This window comes from Manis javanica, chromosome 1 (assembly GCF_040802235.1).
Source record: "Manis javanica isolate MJ-LG chromosome 1, MJ_LKY, whole genome shotgun sequence".
In the NCBI taxonomy this organism is placed as follows: domain Eukaryota; kingdom Metazoa; phylum Chordata; class Mammalia; order Pholidota; family Manidae; genus Manis; species Manis javanica.
In genome coordinates, this window is record NC_133156.1 from 91,767,485 (window position 1) to 91,788,487 (window position 21,003).

Consider the following 21,003-nt stretch of genomic DNA (forward strand, 5'->3'; position numbering starts at 1 on the left):
CAGGTGAACTACTAAATAAGGTATAAAATCTCCTTTTGGTTCAGTTCTCCTATCCTAAGTACTTCCATTTGATCAAAATAAAAGCAGCACCCATCATACATGCAATGCTAGGAGGTTTTGTCCGCAGTCCTCACTAGAGGAGGACCCACTTTACTTGAGGGCCCTTCCAATGGCCACAGGAAGTCAGAGCAGACTCTGCTCTGGGTCTGCTGCATGGGAAGTGGGGCTAGATGGGCACTTTGCAGAGACAGGGCAGGTGTAGGGCACCATTTCCCCAGGACAGGCCTTTATGAGTCAGGCTATCACTGTCACCCCATAGCCTGTTCTCGGTGGGGGGAACAGGAGGGGGTAAAGGAGAAATACAGCCAACTAAAGAAAACTCTGGCGGCCTTGCTAAGCCTCAACAGTGACAGTGCTCTGCCTTCCGCTTCACTTGACAAGCTCAGAAGCAGGGTCAGTAATAACAGGCCACAGCGGTAAGTCCCAGAGCGAAATCACGGTTTTCTTACTCCAAAGTCAAGAAGGAAAACAAGCTGATTAGCTCCCATCACTCCGCACAGCCAGGCCCTGGCTGATGGGAATGAGACTACCAGTGAGATTTTCCCCTACCAAATATTTGCTACTTCTGGCAGGGACACCCTTTAAAGTTACTAGTTTGTCTATTAAATTTTTTAAATTATTTTTTATCCATTAACCCCGAATTACAATTTTTTTTATCATTAAAAGATAAATTAGTCAGACAAGGCAATGATGCATTTGGTTTCCATGACAACACTTCACAAAAAAGTTCAACCTGCTGCATCACCACCGCAAAGCACTCTGAAAATCATTTCCTAGCAACCCCATAGGCACCCAGAGACACAGGCTTCATCTGCCCTTTGCTCAGATACAGGAGAGTAACACAAATGACGACAGAGAAAAGAGGTCGTCACTTGGTGACCACAGACATTTCAAGGGTTGCCATATTTCATCACTGTATGGAGCCAAATAATTCTCAGCTGTGTCTACAGGAGACACATGCAGTTTTTGGATGTCTCTAACACAATGCATCTTCCCCTCAGCTATAGCCTACAAAAATGTTATATTAAATTCCACTTTGACTAATTTGATTTGAAGACAAGTGACCACCTTGGGACAATACACAAGAAGCTATGCACTAATTCTGAAAAAAGAGGAATTTAAAGATCACCCTCTGTTAATCTGAAAGACATCCTGGGTCTGTGTCAGGCTTTTCACAGAACAGTGATAAGCCCCACTGTATTGCGAAAATCAGAAAAACATACAAAGCTTGAGACTTCATAACAAAGTTTATCACCTAAAACATAAGGTTTTGCATAAATAAATGTGAAACATAATGGAATTTTTTAAAAATGAGAAACGGATGTTTTTCTATATTTGTAATATTTCTAAAAGTTCTACAAAATAGCACCTTCTAAAATTAACAAAAAATAGAATGTGCTTGCTGTAAAATAGCTGGTTATTGTGCAAAGGGGTCTCCAATTGCAAACCACCATCCCCTCCACTGTCCCTCCACTATCTGCTCTCCTGTGTAGCCTGCTCCCGCAGCCTCCCTTCCCAGCTAGCTTCACGTCAGGTGCCACCAATGGGAGGCCCTGGCAAGATACTGGAGGGTGAGGAGAGACTGAGGGTGGGTCATTTCTTCTCCCCACTTCTATTTGCTTCGATGCCCTGGCCTGGCATGTTATGTGCCTCCATGCCTAGTGCTCTTTTCTCTCCTGGTCCCTTCAGCCCTAGGACCACCAAGGGCTTCACAAAGGTGCCAGCTGCGTACTTCTCTGTCCTTGTCTGTCCTAATCTCTGTTCACACCTCTGTAAGCATAATCTCCATTTAAGTCTCTTTATTAGAACCATATGGGGTGAATTGTTTCCCCCGGGGACTCTGACTGATTCAACTTTGACAATTGCAATCAATTTTGAATTAACATGTAGCTAAATCTTTAGTCACACAGCTAACTTTTGACATTACTTCCATTATTATTATTCCTACCTTCTCTGATTATCATACAAAAGAAACTAGAAAAGAAAATGATTTGAAATTCTCTCCCTCTAAGCCTATTCATTTCACTATAACCTGGGAAGAACAGCCTAAAGAGAAATAGAATGTTTCCTTGGGAACTTTATGTCCATCTACTGATCAATGCTATTTAGTCAAAAAGCAGGAAGAATTGGAAAAGTAGGAAGGGGAGGTTTCTGCAGACCTCTCCTTAAGCCCTGTGCTAGGTCTTGTTAGCCTGGCTTGTTTTGCGTTGCTGTATTGTGACTTTCTACACTGTCAGCTGCACCTGCATTCGTTTGAGCATGTAACAGGAAATACATTCCCAGACAACTACACATGAATTTTATATGAGCCATCATTCTGGAATTATCTTTACCACCATTCCCTCTCAATGAGCAAAACAAATATTAAGAACTAACGCACTCTGTGTGACTCATTGTACCCGGCCGCACATTTAATTCCACTTTTTCCAATGAACCAAATCTAAACCTTAGTTTCTGACTTGTAAAAATGGTGACTACTCAGTTATTGTGAGATCTGAACCGTGTGTGCTCAGTAGCGCTTCCTGTGGCAGCAAAAGTAAGTGCAACTTAAGGATTCTTGAAATTCCAAGTCTTGGTGCCTTTCCTCAAGCTCCTACCAATTACCCCTCTTAGACTGGAGTCAGGGCAGTGATTTGACTGTGCACCTTTGTTTTTAAATGCATGGGCTGGGGAGAATTAGACTGTGATTCTACAGCATGGTATACATGTGTGTAGGGGATACACCCGAGTGTGAAGCCAGTGTGGGAAGTTATGCCTATGCTCTACCTTCCCAGGCAAAAAGGTTTCAGTGTAAACAAAGATGACCAGGAACATCAATGCAATTATTCTGAGGGTTCCCTTGATCTAGCAGAGAACTGAGACTCAAATTCATATCACCATATTAATATGGCATCTGTTTAATTCCTAAGACAACCTGAGTTGGCCATCAGAGAAATACAAATCAAAACCACAATAAGAACTCACCTCACACTCATCTGAATGGCTAAAATAAAAAAGGCAGAAAATAGCAAGTGTTGGTGAGGATATGGAGAAATAAGGACCCTTATACACACTAGGAGAAATGTAAAGTGGCACATCTACATTGGAAAACAGTTTTGCAGTTCCTCAAAAAGTTAAACATAGACTTACCATATGACCCAACAATTCCACTCCTAGTATATACCCAAGAGAAATGAAAGCATATGTCCACAGAAAAACTTGTACAAGAATACTCACAGTAGCATTATTCATAACAGCCATAAAGTGGAAACAACCCAAATGTACATCAATGGATAAATGGATGAACAAAATGTGGCATATCCATTCTATGGAACATTATTTGGCAATAAAGAGGAATAAAAAATACTGATAAGTGCTACAATGTGGATGAACCATGAAAGCATTAAGCAAAGTAAAAGAAGCCAGACACAAAGGACCACATATTGTATGAATCCATTTATATGAAATGCTCAGAATAAGCAAACCTATAGAGATAGAAAGTCAGTTAGTGGTTGCCAAGGGCTGTGGGAGGGAAGAACTGTGACTGATTGCTAATAGGTATGGAGTTCCTTTTGGGTGTTATGGAAATATTCTAAAATATTCTAAAATGTCTAATTTTAGAATATTTGGGTCTTAGTTCTCTGCTAAATCCAGGGAAACCCCAGAATAATTGCATGGGGACAATTGTATGACATAATGAATATACTAAAAACCACTGAACTGTATATATACTTTTAAATGGTGGGTTTTATGTTACATGAATTATAGCTCAATTAAACAAGTCAGTGACATGACACTTGATAGCTAGTGTTCTTTGGTTTCAGTGGTACTTACACTCAAGTTCCAGATTACAATATTCCAGGCACTAGACAGGACTAGACAGAGGTTCCCTGTCTGCAATCAAAGCTTACTAAAATGCCAGCACCAACTTTTTTTTTTATCAAACTAGTTGCAAGGAAAATGAATTCTGTATTTGATTCTCTCACCTATCACTGAGGCATATGGTTTGACTAGAAAGTAAATTTACATAGCTACATTGATTAAATTGAGAACATAAATATTGCAAAGAACATTTGGAGTTGAGCTCTCCTTAACCAATCACTAAATTTACAAACCTACACGGACATTCATAGACCTCTTCCTTCCTCTGTTTCTTTCCCTCTTTCCCCTTCTCTTTCTCCTGTTCCCCAAGAAGGATGCTCTGCCAGAACTAAGTCAAAACCCGGGCATCATTCCAGATTGTTACATCTCCCACATCTGCCTCATCCAAACATCAAAAAGCCTCCTGATTCAAAAAAATAAAACCTATTTCCTCCTCTTTATTGTCACTACTTTAATACAGGCCCTCTTCATCTCTCAGCAGAACACTTATAAAGGCTATCCAAATCAATCTTCCACAGTCTTCCACCATCAAGAAACCACAGCTCTGACTATGTCACTCCCCTGTGAAGATCCTCCCCATGATCCCCTTGATAAAGTCCTCATTTTTCAGCCTGGCAAAGTAGAAGCCCTGCAGCAAAGGTGATAGGATGTCACATCTGTAACTAGGCTACACGAAAGTGTAACCTACCATGACAAAGGGAAGAGAATCACAGTGTTCGACAGATGTTGCCCATTAGGGAGACCAACCTCCTCTGGAAAATTTGTTTCAGAGATATCATGAGATATTGCTCATGAAAATGAGATTATAGCTGGATTAAAGGCAGAAAAGAGCAGTTTTTACTCACAAAGAACCCTCTGCTGGCGATCTTAAGCTTGAGCTTAAGTAAAAACTGTATTGCTATTTTACAATTCCTAGAGAATTAAAGGCCCAGAGAAAGTTCTCTTTTGATAGGCAGAAGTTAATGCCCCAGATTAGGTAGATATGGCCTTTCCAAACAAAATTGTTTCACTATTGTACTACAAAAAATTAGACTTTGTAATATGAAAAGAGATCACACAGGGCCAATCTCAACAGCAACACTTAATAATGGCAAAACAATAAGGAACTAATCCAAAAACTACCAATAAGGGACTGTTGAATAAGTTTTAGTATAGCAACACAATAGAATATTATCCAAGTATAAAAATGAATGAGTAATAGCTTAATAAATTGTGATGTAGTGATCCCCAGGATATATTGTTAAATGAAAAAAGGCAAACAAAAGTGAGTTAGTATGCTGCTATTTATCTAAAACATGGAGGCTATAAACATATGTTTTTGTATAATTAAAACAATGGTATAAAAACCGTAACAACTTTATTTACTTTTTTGAAGCTCTAATTGGCTTTATTAAGCAATTTACAAATCAGGTATTATCCCATCTAACAGGTAAAGAGATAGTCTCATAAGAATTTTAAATATAGTTGTCTTCTTGATATAGGCACAGAATATAGGTGATAAGGACAAAATCTAAACTTTTCTAAATACAGCATATTGTAAAGATTTTACTTGGTAACATGTAAATAATTTATGATACTATAACAAAATTTAATTTTTAAAATGACCAAATCAAAGGTAAAACGATACAAATGAATGTAATTGTATTGAGCTAATTACTAGCCATTCCAGTATTAGCAGTATCACTACATAAAAAGGAACAGATTCAAATGAACTGATTCAGATGTTTTTAACACAATAATTTGCTTGTTCATCCCTACAAGGATACACTCTAATGTTAAAAATCACTGGGAAAAAAATACTAAACTGTTTTCAGTGATAATTCTGTGGTTGTATGTGTGTGTGTGTGTTGAAGGATAGAACAAAAGAGGAATTATCTTGGTGTTAAGAACCAAGATTCATGTCATGGGATGAGGAAATAGAAATATAAGACTGATAAAGTCCAAAAAATGCCTTGGGGTCCTAAATTTGAATCAAAAGTACAAATATAAACTCATGGTGCATTTTATCTTCAAAAAACCTTTCTTTCCTGGCTATGTCCACTTATAAGCCAAGAAACAATGACCAGTCCATTAGCAAGGACTTCACTGCCCAGATATGTCTCTAAACACCATCTTTCAATGAAAAGAATTAGGTTCCTGAGAGAAGTCACTGATTTCAGATCAGGGAACAAACATGATGAAACTGGACCATCTTGTCACACCATCAGGCAGGAAACCTGACAAAGGTAACTAGCAGCCATCAGGGATATGCTCAGTGGCCAGGATAGGAAACTGAGCATCAGTAAGGACAATGACGTCAAGGGACTGAGACACACCTTAAGATTCATAAACTGGGATGTTCATAACAATACTAAAAACGGCATTGGTTATCTTTGGAGGGTGCTAGGGAATCAAATCACTATTTTGAAAAGTGGTGAGTAAAAGGGAATAATCAAGCATTTATCCCACCTTTCCCACATACATGGTTATCTCAGGATAATCAAATAGTTGATGAAGGGGAGCTTCTCCTTATAGAAGCATTCCAGAAGTATCGTAGAAAGAATGAATAATAGACTTTTTTAATATAGTTGCCTACTTGATACTGCAATCCCTCACGAATTAATGGATCCAGGCAACAATCATCAAGCAACACAAAAACAGAAAACCAGACATTACGTGCCTTCTGATGGAGGTACACGACACTACTTCGCAGGTAATCCTGACAAAACAAATAAATAAATAAACCCAAACACAACCAATATACCCATCGATCTAACTACCAATGTATCAGGAATAGAGGGACAGAAGAACAAGGTACATGACACCATAGGAACATAATCTGCAAAATCCAGACTGCGGGAGACTCTGCGGGACAAAGGACCCAGTTTCTGCAACAAATTGACAAAAAAAAGAGAGAAAGAAGGACTTATAGATGAAAAGATAATTAAGAAACATATCAACTAGTTTCAATAGGTAGTCTTATTCTAAATATGATTCAAACCAAAGATTTTTTTAAAAACAGAGCATTAATGAGATAATAAGGGAAATTTGAATACTGGCTTGGTACTTGATGATATTAAGGAATTATTTCAATTTTTAAGAAGGCTGATAGTATTTTGGTTGCTTTTAAACAGTCCTTATGTCTTAGAGTTACATGCTGAAATAGTTACAGCTGAAATAATACAATGTTTTATATTTGCTTTAAAACAATCCCAGAATAGGGAGTAGAGTGGGTGGTATTGATAAAAGAATAGCCTTAATTTATAACTGTTGAAACTGGGTAATGTGTACAGGAAGTTTCATTATACTATTCTCTCTGTTTTTGTACATTTGAACTTTTCCATAATAAAATTGGTTAAATGATGAGCCTTCAAAAATTGGTTTGTATAGCAGCAGATTCACAGACTCCAAGAAGAGACTAGAGATTACCAAAGGGAAAGGCAGTGGGGAGGGAGGAAGAATGGGATTAAGGGGCATTATGATTAGCATACACAATATAGGTAGGTCACGGGGAAGGCAGTACAGCACAGAGAAGACAACTAGTGACTTAAGCATCTTACTACACTGATGCACAGTGACTACAATGGGTGAATGTTGTAACCACAGTGTTGCTCAGGTGAAACCTTTGTAAGACTGTATATCAATGATACCTTAATAAAAAATGCCAAAATTTGGTTTGTATAGTATTATCGGTAGTAAGCAACACTTATTGTGAGTTATGTTCAAAGCTAATGACTGTGCACATATATCTATAATATTTTTTAATTAAATACATTAAATTGTATATTTTAAAACAATTATATCATCCACAGAACTCCATGAGGCAGTTACTTTTACTATCCTCCTTAGACAAACGAAGAAATTGGAAATTAAAGAAGTTAAGTAACAGAACAAAGTAAGTGACACACATGAGATTATAATCTAGTCCTCTCACACCTCAGACCCCAGGCATCCAGTGGGAAAAATGGAAACTACTTGACATGTATTAAGCAGAGATGAATCGGTGCAGAGAGCTGTTTACAAAGTGTTGGGAGGTATGGAAGAAAAAAAAGATGAAGGCGAGCTGGAGAAACAGAGTATGAAAAAATAAGCATACAGAGACCAGAAAGTGTTACCACCCAGGGCTGCCACCCACAAGCCCCCAGCTAGTGCTCATGAGTGACGCCGGCACCAGCAGTGTTAAAGTTGTGCCACTGGCATTGAGCAGAGGCCACTGCAATGGTATCTCCCTTCCTCCCTCATCCCAACTTCCTACCAGTACTTCCTATTGGCAGAATCTAAGAGACCAATTGGAGAAGGAATCTGGCAGATGCAGTCTGTAGACTTCTAGCCCCACATAATACAATGGAAAATATGGAAAAGCAGGAATGGAGCTGAGAACCAGCAGACAAATAACCACCACAACTACTGTGCCAACTTCCTGTCAAATCACAGTGTCAAATTGTAACTGCTTGATTTACATAACTCTCGTGTGACATTTTGCTTTATTTCTCCCTTCTTCCATTACTATTGCTATTATGTGTCCATTAAGCACCTGAACTGTGCAAGTCCATATTGAGATGCCCTGTAAGTGTAAAATACACTCCAGATTTCAAAGATTTAGTTAAGCATCCACATTCATGAGGACCTAGAAGGTTTACAGGGACTCTACATCTGTTACACTTGCACCACTCCTTTTGCTGGTACACAATCCCCACCTTGCGAGGAGTTATACAGCTTCTCCAAGGTTACAAAGTCTGTGTGGGGCAGAGCTGGAACTCAACTCCGGGCCAGTGAGTATTTTTCTATCACATCTAGTTGCCTTTTTATAGCCACAAAAATCACACGGAAGGAGCTGCAGCAGGACCTGTGCCATGGACCCCTCAAAGATCCCTGATGTTTGAGGCTTGGTAAGACAAGGGATGGCTATGCGGACACCACGGTGGGCTTCCCTCCAGGTGGTCAGCAAGTCCTCTCTTCAAAGAAGGTCTTTAGAACAAGAACATAACTGAATCAATTCAGCTGGAACTATTTCTTCAAGGGAAGTGCCTCACCAACTTGAACTAGCTCCCTCCAGCCAAAAGTGGGCAATAGGAACCCCTGACATGTAATAACTGCAATGAGTTAATCCACATTAAACATATGTGTAATCCATAATGACTCACAGTAACAGTAAGCAAGCAAATAGACAAGTAAAAAAATTACTGTCACCTTAGGAGAATTCTAGAGTATCAACTCATTATTTTCAAAACTGAAATAAGAGGAAAGACTCATTCATTTAACCTGCTGTTCCTATATAAACTGTATCCCAGGGAAACCAAATAGTTGGTGAGGGGAAGCTTTTCTTAGAGACATTACTGCTAATAAGTGAAGAGGAAATGACAGAACAAGAATAGCACCATTTTATGCCCCCTAATGTTGAATGGATGTAAACAATGATCATTAATAATTATTAGCATTACAGCAAAAAATAATCAAACATCATGTGTTTCCTGCTCTGAGAACAGAAATATCACTGAAAATGTGTTCTTGCCCGACTCCCAGCCCAAAATTGAGCATAATCAGATCAAACCTCTAAACCTAACTGCAAGTGCCCAGCAAACACAGAAAGCAGGGAAACATGTTAGATGTATCTCAGGAACATAGAAAGTAAAAAGTAAAATGCAGACTGGGGGAAACTCTACTAGACAAACAACTCCAGGTCCTCAACAAATTAAGTGCTAGTGTTAAAAAAGAGAGGGATGGGGAACCTGTAGATTAAGAGAGATTTAAGGGCCATATCAACCAAACAATGAATGGGTCTTACTTGGCTAACAACAAATTGTAAAAAATAATAAAACAATTAGGAAAATTGTACTGATATTATGTAGTTGCTATAGCCTGAACGTTTGTGTCCCCTCCCAAATTTAGATATTGGAATCCTAACCCACAATGTGATGGTGTTAGGAGGAAGGACCTTTGGGAGGTGGTTAGGTCATAAGGGTGGAGCCCTTATGAATGGGATTAGTGCCTTCATAAAAGAGACCGCAAAGAGCTCCCTAGCTCCTTCCACCACGTGAGGACATGGGAAGATGGCCATCTGTGCACCATGGAGCCATTCTTCACCAGACACCAAATCTGCTGGCACCTGTTCATGGACTTCCCGCCACTAGAACTGTGAGAAGTAAATTTCTGTTGTCCCAAAGCCACCCAGTCAGTAGTATTTTTATTCAAGCAGCCCCAGCTAAAACAGTAGTCATTACAATGTTTGGTAGATAATTAAAAGAATTTTTTAAAGGATTCTTAGAGTTAAATGATACATACTGAAATATCTGTAGATAAAACAGAAAGTAAGCTCCTTAAAGAAATGAGACACACGCCTGAGTGCCTTGGAGGTGAGAGCACAGCAACAGAGCCCTAGCAGTGTGTTTCTGGCCAAGCCCCTGGAGCACCCTGCACCCAGCTCTCTCCTGAGCAATTAGGAGGGAAAACACCACCTGAGCCCCTCACCTGCTCAGAACACCAGCGATCATTTAGGATAACTGCTCCCTGAGGGAACTTCACAGGTTTCCCTGGGCTGCCGCATCACCCTCTAATCAAATGCGCTTCTCCCAAAGGACATACCCACAAAAGAAACACTAGTGTAATTCAATTTTATGTTTCTCTTGCAACACTGTAAATATAGTCCAGCTACATAATGGGCTAAATACTTTTTTGGGCTAACCTAGAAACCTAAATGTCCACATATAACATTGTTCCTATATGTAAAACCTTTACCAATACCAACTTGATGCCTTACAAAATATTTTTGACATACAATCTACATATAAAAGTGAGGGTTGCCCAACATGGATGGAGCTGGAAGGTATCATGCTCAGTGAAATAAGCCAGGCAGAGAAAGACAAGTACCAAATGATTTCCCTCATTTGTGGAGTATAACAACGAAGCAAAACTGAAGGAACAAAACAGTAACAGACTCACAGACTCCAAGAAGAGGCTAGCTTGGTTACCAAAGGGAAAGGCGGTGGGGAGGGTGGTGGGAGGGAGGGAGAAGGGGATTAAGGGGTATTATGATTAGCAAACATAATGTAGGGGGGGCATGGGGAAGGCAGTATAGCACAGAGAAGACAAGCAGTGACTCTATAGCATCTTACTGCACTGAGGGATGGAGACTGCAACGGGGCCGGGCAGGGGGAGACTTGATAATATGTGTGAATGTAGTAATCGCAATGTTGCTAATGTGAGACCTTCATAAGATTGTATATCAATGATACCTTAATAAAAAAAAAGTGAGGGTTGCCATTTGCATGAGTCCAAAGTATTTCCTGATTTGTCTTTTGGATTCAAAGTTCTCACCCTTGACACATAGAAGAGGTTTTGGCCTTTTGCCCTGTCCCCTTGAAAATCTCAACAAAGGGGAGGAGAGAGCATCTGAAACACTCCCCTGTGTCCCTGCCTGTAGGGAAGCTACAGTCATGGACCACTCCCTTCCCTTCATCAGCTCCTCCCAAGGGGGTGAAGGCTCCAGGCTTTGAGTCAGCCAATCCTGAAGCTTCCCAGTCCCAGGGACAGGAGGGCCTGTGCGGGTCCAGTGCGGCAAGTGTCCCGGAATCGGCTTTGCAGGGGCAGCCTTGTACATTAGGGAGGACTAGGGCAGGAAGCCTGATGCCAGCCTGTCAGCCTAGGCCACCTGCGCCCGTACCACTTCCCAGCACCCACACACATGGACCCGGGGAGGGCAGTGGGAACCGGCCTTTACCCAGCCACAGACAGAGCTGATCCTTTGCTCTGTTCTGTCTTTACTTGGTCATTGCTTTGGGTAACACTCTCTCCAGGGAACTCTGCAAAGGAGACCCTGTAGCCAGTGTGTACTGGATTGTGGGGAAAAGGGAAACTGTTAGTTCCACCTACGATTCAGTTCAAAGCACTGCGGAGCCTCCTGAAAAGTCAGCTGATGGAGGGACATTTACTCTCTTTATAGTAACCCAGTTTCTAGGCCAAAGTTGCTGATCAGTTTTTTAAGCTAAAAATGCAGACAAGCCTCAGATGGCCCAAAGATGGCTCCTGCGTGTGCCTGGGGCCTCCCTGGTCTCCAGAAGCTGGTTACTTTCCTCTTCACTTGGCGGTTGCTCTTGCTGGAAGCTCCCTCAGTAGGAAGCCTCAGGCAGACTAGAGCCCTTCCTCGCCTGAGCCATCACCTCCCCATCCAGAGCTGTAATGTTACTGTGGTTCTGACATCAGAAAATGGCACTTTTCTTTTTATCCATGATAAGCCAGTGATAGGTTGCTAGAAGTTTCTCAGGTGTCTTCCTGTAAACATTTCCAAAATTCAATGTCTTCTCTCAGTTTGTACTCACTCGGGCTGCTGTATCCCTGCAGCTAATCACTATACCTGTTTCTCACAGAAAGATGCTTAGATTTTCACTGTATCATTTTTCCAACAATATACTACATCTGAGGGCACCTGAAATGCAGCAATCTGAAAACCAACAGTGATTACACAAAATGGCTTTAAGTCCAGTTATAGACCAAGGCTTCAGGTTATAGGTTTACATTAAAGAAGTCCACATGGAACCACCTCAAGATAACACCAAGGCCCTAACCTGTGAAAGGCAGAAGATACAGGCAGGCCGGACAGTCCCAGAACCCGCACTCCAGCATGGGCCTTCAGCTGCCAAGATTCTACTGTGTCACCCTCTTTGGAAATCCCATTGACACAGATCAAACACATGTCTGTGCCAGGGGTTTCCAGAGCTTCAGGGTAACACATCTATATATAAATCCAGGTAGTCACCTAATTGGCCAAATCAATCCACTTCATAGTAGGGTACATTTTCCAATGAAAATTATGTGCCTCAAAAATATCTACATACCCAGAATCTCATTTTAGTTATCAAAACAGAAATCCTCGCAACCACAAGATTATTAGCAGCTAATATTTGTACGATACTTACAAAGTGCCAAATACTGTATTCAGTGAAAACAGTGACATGTTCTGCCAAAGTGTTTCCAATTTTGTCTGCGTTTTATATCCTCCACTCGTCTCAAAACAATACTCCAGTCCAACCAACAGAAAGGGTGACAGTGGATATGTAACAGAAAACAACCTCACCCACAAGGCCCCCGGAGCATGCCACCACCACCAGCCTATCTCCACTCTACCCTAAGTAACTGCATTTCCAGTACCAGCCACGCTTGGGCCTTCAGGCCTGTGTGAGAGGCAGCAAAGCTCAGTGATTAAAACCACACTGGCACTGGATTCAGATAATCTTACATTCAAATTTCAGCCCTCACTTTGAGCAATTGATTCTACCTCTTGTAGCCTCCTTTTCCCCATTTGTAAAATGGTAATAATTTGTAGCTCATCGTGTTTTTAATGGAGATTAGGTAGAACAATGGATAGAAAGTACTCCCCAAATAGCAAGGATATAAATAATAGCTAATATTCTACACACTGTATCGATTCTACATACTGTACATATTGCAAAATGTACAAACTATATATGAAATTTTGAATCACTTTGGAAACAAGAGAAAACCGTGAAATTCTTTATTTAATTAAACAAATGAATTATCCAAAAGTAAAATAGTCTCCTGACTTTTATTATAGTAATTGCAAGCTTCTAAACTATTTTTCTGTGAATTGTCCTTAAGGAGGCCAAAATAGGTGAAAGAAGTTGATGGTAAAGTGTAAAGCATCAAAGTCCATTGAGAAAAGAGAGAAAATGGGGCAGAAGTTATCAACAACAAAATCTAAGCTCATCTTTACTACAACTTATTAAAAAGCGGTGTTTTCTATTGGAACATAATAACTATCCAGACTTCCGACTGTAAGGTAAAAGTAACACGTATATTTAAAAATGAACCCCTGAACACACTCGAATATTCTTAAATGTTTTAAACATACATAATCTTTATTGAAAGTATCAATAAATATATCACAGCATTTAAAGCATATTTTGAAGCCGTGGAAAGAAGGTGTAGAGAGCAGGAAAGTACAAACTGAACAGAAATGTAAGATACTGACTAAACTGGGTTCCCACTTACAAAGTATTTTCTCCCCTTACCTCCTACCCTGGGCTTTGAGATCATGGGGAGAGGGAGCTGTGGGCAAGGGGCAGAGGAAATGACAGAAACATGTCCCTTATGGACTGAATGTTTGTATCCCCCAACATTCCTATGGTGCAGCCCTAACCCTGTGGTATCTGGAGGTGGGACCTTTGGGAGGTCACTAGGGTCACATGAAGATTGGCTCACTGTCCTAGAAGAGGAGGAGGAGAGACCACAGCGTGCTTGCTCTCCACCGTGAGAGGACACAGAAGATGGCGCCTGCAAGCCAGGAAGAGAGTTCTCACGAGGCACAGAGGCGCCGGAGCCTGGATCTTGGACCCCCCTGCCTCCAGAACAGTGAGAAACAAGCATCCGTTGTTTAAGCTGCCCTGCATATGGTATTTCACTATAGAAGCCCAAGCTGACTAAGAAAATGTCTGAACAGTCAGGGTGGAGAATGAATTGAAGAGGGGGGTATGTTTTCAGCAGTAACTTAGAGGTCTCCAAACAAGACAATTGAACATATTTTAACATTACCAGTCATTAAGCAGGAAGCATATCCGATGAATTATGTGGCCATTAAAAAATGCCATTATTTAAGGCACTCATCAAACCTTGATTTGAGCTTACCAGGGTATCTCTACTTACGTTGAACACCTTTGAACAGTTGTTGCAGAGAGCCTTCTGGGGTATGGTCAGGATATTTTCCCTCCTGTTCTGGAGAACCTCTGTCAGCGGGCCACCGTGCCCTCTGGTTTCCAGAGGTGTCTGACCAAAGATCACTGGCTGGAGATCAGCGAGAGGGAGGACGGCCGAGGCATTCGCTCCTTCGGCTCCCCTTGCCCCGCCCCAAGCCTCCCTCTAATCTCTGCCTTCCTCCTTAAAACTTCAGCCTCTGGGAGCTTCTGCGAGCTGCCCTGTCCCGTAGGTTTAGTTTCTCAGGTGCCCACACCCACCCCCTCCCACTGCCCCTTCTACAGTGGTAACAGTGCCCTCTTTCTAGTGTCAGGGTACTGTTGCGCCTCAATCATTTGATTTCCTTTCATCCTGCCAACACATCTAAAACAGTCACTTCATTAGATCATGTTCAGTTAAACCCTCGTGGACGTGCAGTCTGTTTCCTGCCCAGACACCATCTGATCAGGTGTGAGGAAGGCCTAGTCAGTCGGTTTTGCCTCACCTTGGTGCAGGGTTTACTGACAGCCCTCTGAATGGTAACCAGTACCTGCTGTGGGCCCTGAGCCCTTCACAATCAGCAGAGAAACTCAAACAGAACAGAAAGTTAACAGTTTCTCTTCCCCAATGGAAAGTCTCAACCTAGTTCAACAGCTTTGCTGAGCCCCTGAATTCTAGATTCTACTCCCCACCTAGCCCTGAAGTACTCACCTGTTCCTTCCCCATTTCTGATTTTCCAGACTCTGGACACTATCTTCCCACCGGGTTCTAAGGAGCTCACTCCCTCTCTCCTATTCTGATTCCTGGTCTTACCCTATCACCAGCCTGGCCCACAGGATCTGCCCTGCCCTCACCAGCATGTTCTGGCCTGCTGCAGCCCAAGCCCCGTCCGGTGACCAGCAGTGGGCAACTTCAGTAGAGAAGTATCACCTCTGAACGACGGCATCTTTCACTATGTTAGTTTCTGGTTTGAGGGCTTGTTTAACAAAATCAAAAGGGAGAATCATCTGATCTTAACAAATGAGTGTAACTACTGAAGAAAGCAGTGAAAATGAGGAAAACTTGTTCACTGACTATAATTAATGTTTTGGAAGAAAGGAAGAAACTAATTGTGATGACATAAGGTAGGGCATAAGGTAACTTTGGGTTTTACTGTATCAACTTGCCAGACTCACCTGGACTTCCTGAACTTTATGCTCCATTTTAAAATGAGAAATAATGGTGAAAAGCACTAGCAAGAATTCCAAGAGCTGAGAATTGAATATGAGCCTCTGTCATGTCATGTAAGCCCCTGTTTGAAGATCCTCTCTTGCCTTGCAATTTCCCATCATGCAGGACACAGCCCCAGCAGGGCAAAGGGACATGAGGGGCTGTGAAGGCAAAGCAAGACATCAGGACCTGGACACCACAGTGGACCCCGACGGCAAGCTGAACCTCAAGAAACCAGAGTGGGCAAAGCACTGCAGCACTCTCCCCACTTACACACTTTCCAGCCAATCTTGAATGCTCAGAGTTCAACTTCATGAATGGAGATGGCAGGTTGCCCATACAAACGTAAACTAAGATGAAGGCAGAGCTATGACTGGTACCCCAAACACATGCAGTGTGGTACTGTATCCTCTGTGAGAGGTGGCCCCACCTAATTCATCTGGTCAACAGTCAACTTAATTCAGTTAGAGGCAATGGTTCCCAATGTGTGGTTCCACGATCAGCAACACCAGCATCTCCCCAAAGCTTGTTTAAAATCCAAATTCTGACGCCCACCCAAGACCCGCTACATCAGAACTCTGGGAATGGGGACCAGTAATCTGTATTTTAACTAGTCCTCCAGGTGATTCTGATGTACACTAAAGTTTGAGAATACCAACTTGGAGAACATAACAAAAATGGCTTTATCCAAAATAGCTCTACCCCTCTCACAAATAAGTTATCAACCATAATTATTATTTATTGACCATCATTGATTATCATAAGGTCAGAACAATATATATATTTATTTTCCCTTTAAATACAGTTAACTTGGGATTATCCTCACTGTTTTGGGAAGCCAAGCAGCAGGCCAGGACATGCTTAGGCACACTCTTTTGCAAGAGATTTCCCATCCTCATTAGGCTTTGCTTACTCTGACTTGCTTACCAAAGCCTCTAGCATCTACAACAGTGTCTGTCACACATACTGACTGAATTAATAAATGAGCATGATAAGTGGAGGAGAAAGACCGAAGGGGCAATGTTGCCAGTCAGCACAAAATTGTTTGAAAACTAACAATCTCCTATGCCTGATTCGCAAAACAGTTAACCTACAAAGAGATGGCTGTAAGTCAATTGTGTTTCAATATAGACTCTCTGCTACAACTGGCTGTTGAGTCCCAGCTGCCTCCCCAGCCGCAATAGCTGATATGAGCAAAGATGACTTGTAAGAATCCCTGCGTCTTCCCATAGAGTTCAACCATCTCCTCAGAGGATTTCTGAACCAGAATTACCAAACTGGCACAATATGAGGAGTGAGCATTCTGCAGGATTCTCCTGTTGGAGTACTATTTTTTTAAAGGCAAACAAGAGTGAGACAAATTGGAAGGAAGCTGTATTTTTACAGCACTGGGGGACAAATCTAACCCCTTAACCAGAAATGGAAACGCGTATGATATCATTGTACTGCAGGTGAATTATTAATGCTTATAATTTTTTGTTGTAAATTAGGTATTCAGGAGGGTTCTTGTTGACATCATGTTTGACATCATAATGCTTCATCATTCTAAAAGCTTAATGAGATGTATTATCACTAGAAAAGAGAACAAGAGATCACACACACATTTTTGCACTCTGGGGAATTCAAGAGACCAAGTAGATAATGAGAATATGGTTTATAATTGATGTGCAAAGAGGAAATTTAAAAAAAAAAGATGCCTACAACCCACCACCATTGTAAACAGGACCAATGGCAAAGACTTCACTTTTTCACCTGAGCATTTTGGAAAAGCTGGGACAAAGAAGAGGCATGACTAGCAATTATTCAGACTCTTAAGGCAGGAGAATTCTTATTCTAAAAAGAAAGGAAGGTAAAGCTTTTATAAAATTACCTCATGCACAAAAGAGTATAGAACACATGAAGACTGAAAAAATAACATAACACTGAATCATAAGCCCTACAAGGACACTATAGAATACATTAATGTAGTTCTGTGATAATAATTCTGCATAGTTTGTATAAATAACAACTCTGATCTCAAATTTAATTTCAAATATATAGTTCCTTAGATTTACACATATAAAGTAGTGTTGAATCACTGAACCGGCTGTTTCATTCCCAACATTCCTAGTAACGGGTTTGAATGAATTAAGCTGTTTTTGGAAATACTGTTAAAGCAGAGTTAAATTCCTATCCAGGTCAAGCCCTTTAACAATTCCAGCCAAGTAGCAGTGATATTTATACAAGTTTATACTAGCTGCTAATAATTGGGACTCATATTTCCTCCAGTTTTTACTCCTTTTCCCTCGTTAAGTAGCTCTTCAGGAAAGTATTAAACATGGAGAATGAATTCATTCATTATTCTTTCTTTCAATGAATAAGCATAGAGTACCTAGAGTTGCCAGGTACTAAACTGGGGTTCTTGCCACTCTTAAAGGCAAAACTACACAATTTCTATTAAACTACCAAACAAAAAGCAGCAGAGACTTCATAAGTTGTCACTCTTCTAAACTATAGCTTCATGTCTTCAACTTTGCTTTTCAACAAGTAGGCAAAAAGGATAGTCTTTAATGATCATATCTCAATTTTATTATTTTAAGTGTAACATATTCATCTTCTGAAATTGCTCCTAATGTTAACTTTTTGTGAAGCTGTGATTTTTTTTAAAAAAAAAAAAGCTTGACAAAAGAAAAATATATAATGTTCAGCACATGTTACAAATGTGCAACTGGTACTATTTTCATGAACCCAGGTCTTTAATCTTGGATAGTCTATCATCACAAAGTTAGCATTCAAAAGCTAGAAGAGCAAGCTTATACCTGATACATACTAGATGCTCAGTAAATGGTATTTTTATAATGATTATTATACTGTCATATTATATGATTATTACCAGAGAAACATTAAACCATAAATCAAATCTGTTAACCTTTATGCTACAAAATCAGATGCTGTTAAAGTAAGTTCACTAAAAGAAGCTTTTGGTCTTCCAGATTGAAGCCAGCACATGCCATCCTTCTCTTCACCCCTCCATAGAGGGCTGAGTTTACCCAGTGAAAACTAGGAGTCTCCCCACACTAAGCCAATTCTTGAACAACTTTTCAAGTATTACAATACAATTATGTCTTTGCCAGGTAATCAATGGAATGGTTTCTGGTAATCTACTGACCGTGTACAAGCTGTGACTCCGTATTGAACACTAAGAGTCCTAGAGGTGTATTGTTTCCTCTGCACAAGGGGATGTGCCATTGTCATTCTGTTTGCTGTAAGGGTAAAATGCCCTGTGGCCAGATTTATACAATGAAAACCTTCTTGGATTTAATCGTGTTTTGAGAACATGCAGGAAGGCACTATTAAAACAATAGTTTTTCTTCTGTTATTAAGAAATATCTAGTGACTGCTTTAATCATTTCAACAATATTTTCCACTTCCTCAAAGCTCCATTCTCTTTAAGGATGAGATGCGTGGATAGAATTTTCATCTTCAGGCAGCTGCACTACAAGGCGCTTCCCCCACTCTAGCCCAGCTGCCCCTCCAAACTCACGGTCCTGTTCTCCCAGTTAATGTCCAGGATGCAGCCAACCCAAAGAAGTGATAAACAACAGGTTCCACTCTGGTTCTCTTCCTTCAATCCCTTCCTCCACCTCTCCATAAAACGCAGGCACCCTCATTCAGTCACAAATCCCCATACTTGGTCCCCGTGGCTAAGACTCGGTGCGGCCAGGCTGGTTTTCCCAGGTGAAATCTGAATGCGAGGAGGTGTGAAGTCCCTGCACCGAGTCTGCACCATTCACCTAGAAGATATGCAAATCCAGCCCAGGGCTCAGATTTCATTCAGTCGGACTCTCCACCAAAGGGTCTCAATGGTACGCACCCCTCCCGCAGTTAACCGAGCCGACGCCTTCCTCGCTCAGTGAGAAACCGGCCAGCACAACCACTTCCCACTGCGCTCTTTTCTCCACCCAGTCCCCCAGAACCGGCTCCCAGGAGCCCCCAGGAGTCTTTCTGCTCACATTTCCTGGGCCCTCATCACCCCCCTCAAACGGAAAGTAAACTCCTTCTAGTGACAACCTCTCCAAACCAGCCGCGTCACGGCCGCCCAGCTCCGCCGGAGCCCCCTGCCCGTACGAGCCCCGCCCGGACGGGGCGGGTGGCCCCCGGCGAGCCGGAGCCTGGCGTTTACCTTGACGCTGGCGTAGCTGGTCTGGGTCTCGGCCTCCGCGCTGCTGCAGCAGTGGCGCCTCCGGCCCCTGCAGGTGGTCGCGGCGGAGGCTGCAGAGTCCGCACTGCTGCTGCTGCCCAGCTCCACGCGGGCCCGGCGGACGCGGGCGGCGCCGTGGGCTCTGGACGCGCGGCTCGGGGCGATGGCGTCGGCGGCGTCGGTCTGGACGAAGAGGCCGTGCAGGGGGACCGCGGAGCCCTGCGACACGCTGGTGGTCTGGCGCGGCGAGTTGGACTCGTCCGAGTCCCGGCAGTAGATCACGCCGCTCTGCGAGACGTGGATACTGGGGGCGCAGCCCATCCCGCGGCCGGGCTCCCCCGCGCGCCCGTCCGCGCGCCCGGCCACCCGGACCCAGCGGCCCCGCTGCCACCTGCAGTGAGGGGGCGGGCGCCTCGGCGGCGGCGGCGGTGCCCACACCGCGCGTCCCCGGCCTGTCTGGCCGCCGCTCCGTCGGGCTCGCCGCGGCGCTTCCCGCCGAGCCTCCGGGGGCTGCGCGCGTCACCCCAACTTTCCCTTCTGAGCCATCGTCCTCCCCGAGCGGGGGAGCGCGCACACACAGCGCCCCGCGCGCACCGGCGGCCGCCACGCTCCCCGCCGCGGCGCCCCAAACACGCTCCCCGCGCCTCCGCCTTCCCCTCCTCCCTCGGCGCGGCCCGCGCCGCCGCCCAGCTCGACCTCACCGGGCTCCCGCGCCCGCGGCGCCTGGGCCAGGGCGCCCGCCCTCCCGCCTGCACCCTGTTTCCCCACTTTCAGTCCGCGCGCGTCTGCCCCGCCTCGCTCCCACCCTCCCTCCCCCTCGGTGCCCCCGCTCCTCCGCCGCCGCCGCACCGGCCCTGCTGCGCCCCTCGGCCCCGCCCGCCGCTCCCGGGCTGGGCTAACGTGCCCGCTGCCGGGCTCGTCCGCTAGCTCCATGCCTTGGCGCCCTCCCCTCCCCGCTGTCCTGAGGCCCGGTCCCTTCTGCACCCACCCCGGGCCGCCCAGCCCCTCTTCCCCTAGCCGCGCACACCACC

The 21,003-nt window shown here is 43.1% G+C and overlaps 1 protein-coding gene across 21 annotated transcripts in view; it reads right to left on the reverse strand.

The window, feature by feature from the left end:
* The window catches only part of PDE8B (phosphodiesterase 8B), a 348,583-nt gene that overhangs the window by 182,376 nt on the left and 145,204 nt on the right, over positions 1-21,003 (reverse strand). For 2 of the 21 annotated variants that reach the window (XM_037000199.2, XM_017654326.3), the window contains exon 2: positions 19,955-20,260. The exons of the other annotated variants lie outside the window; for them this stretch is intronic. In XM_037000199.2, coding sequence (XP_036856094.2) covers positions 19,955-20,260 — 306 coding nt within the window. The remainder of the gene's footprint in view (positions 1-19,954; positions 20,261-21,003) is intronic. 21 annotated transcript variants of the gene reach the window in all.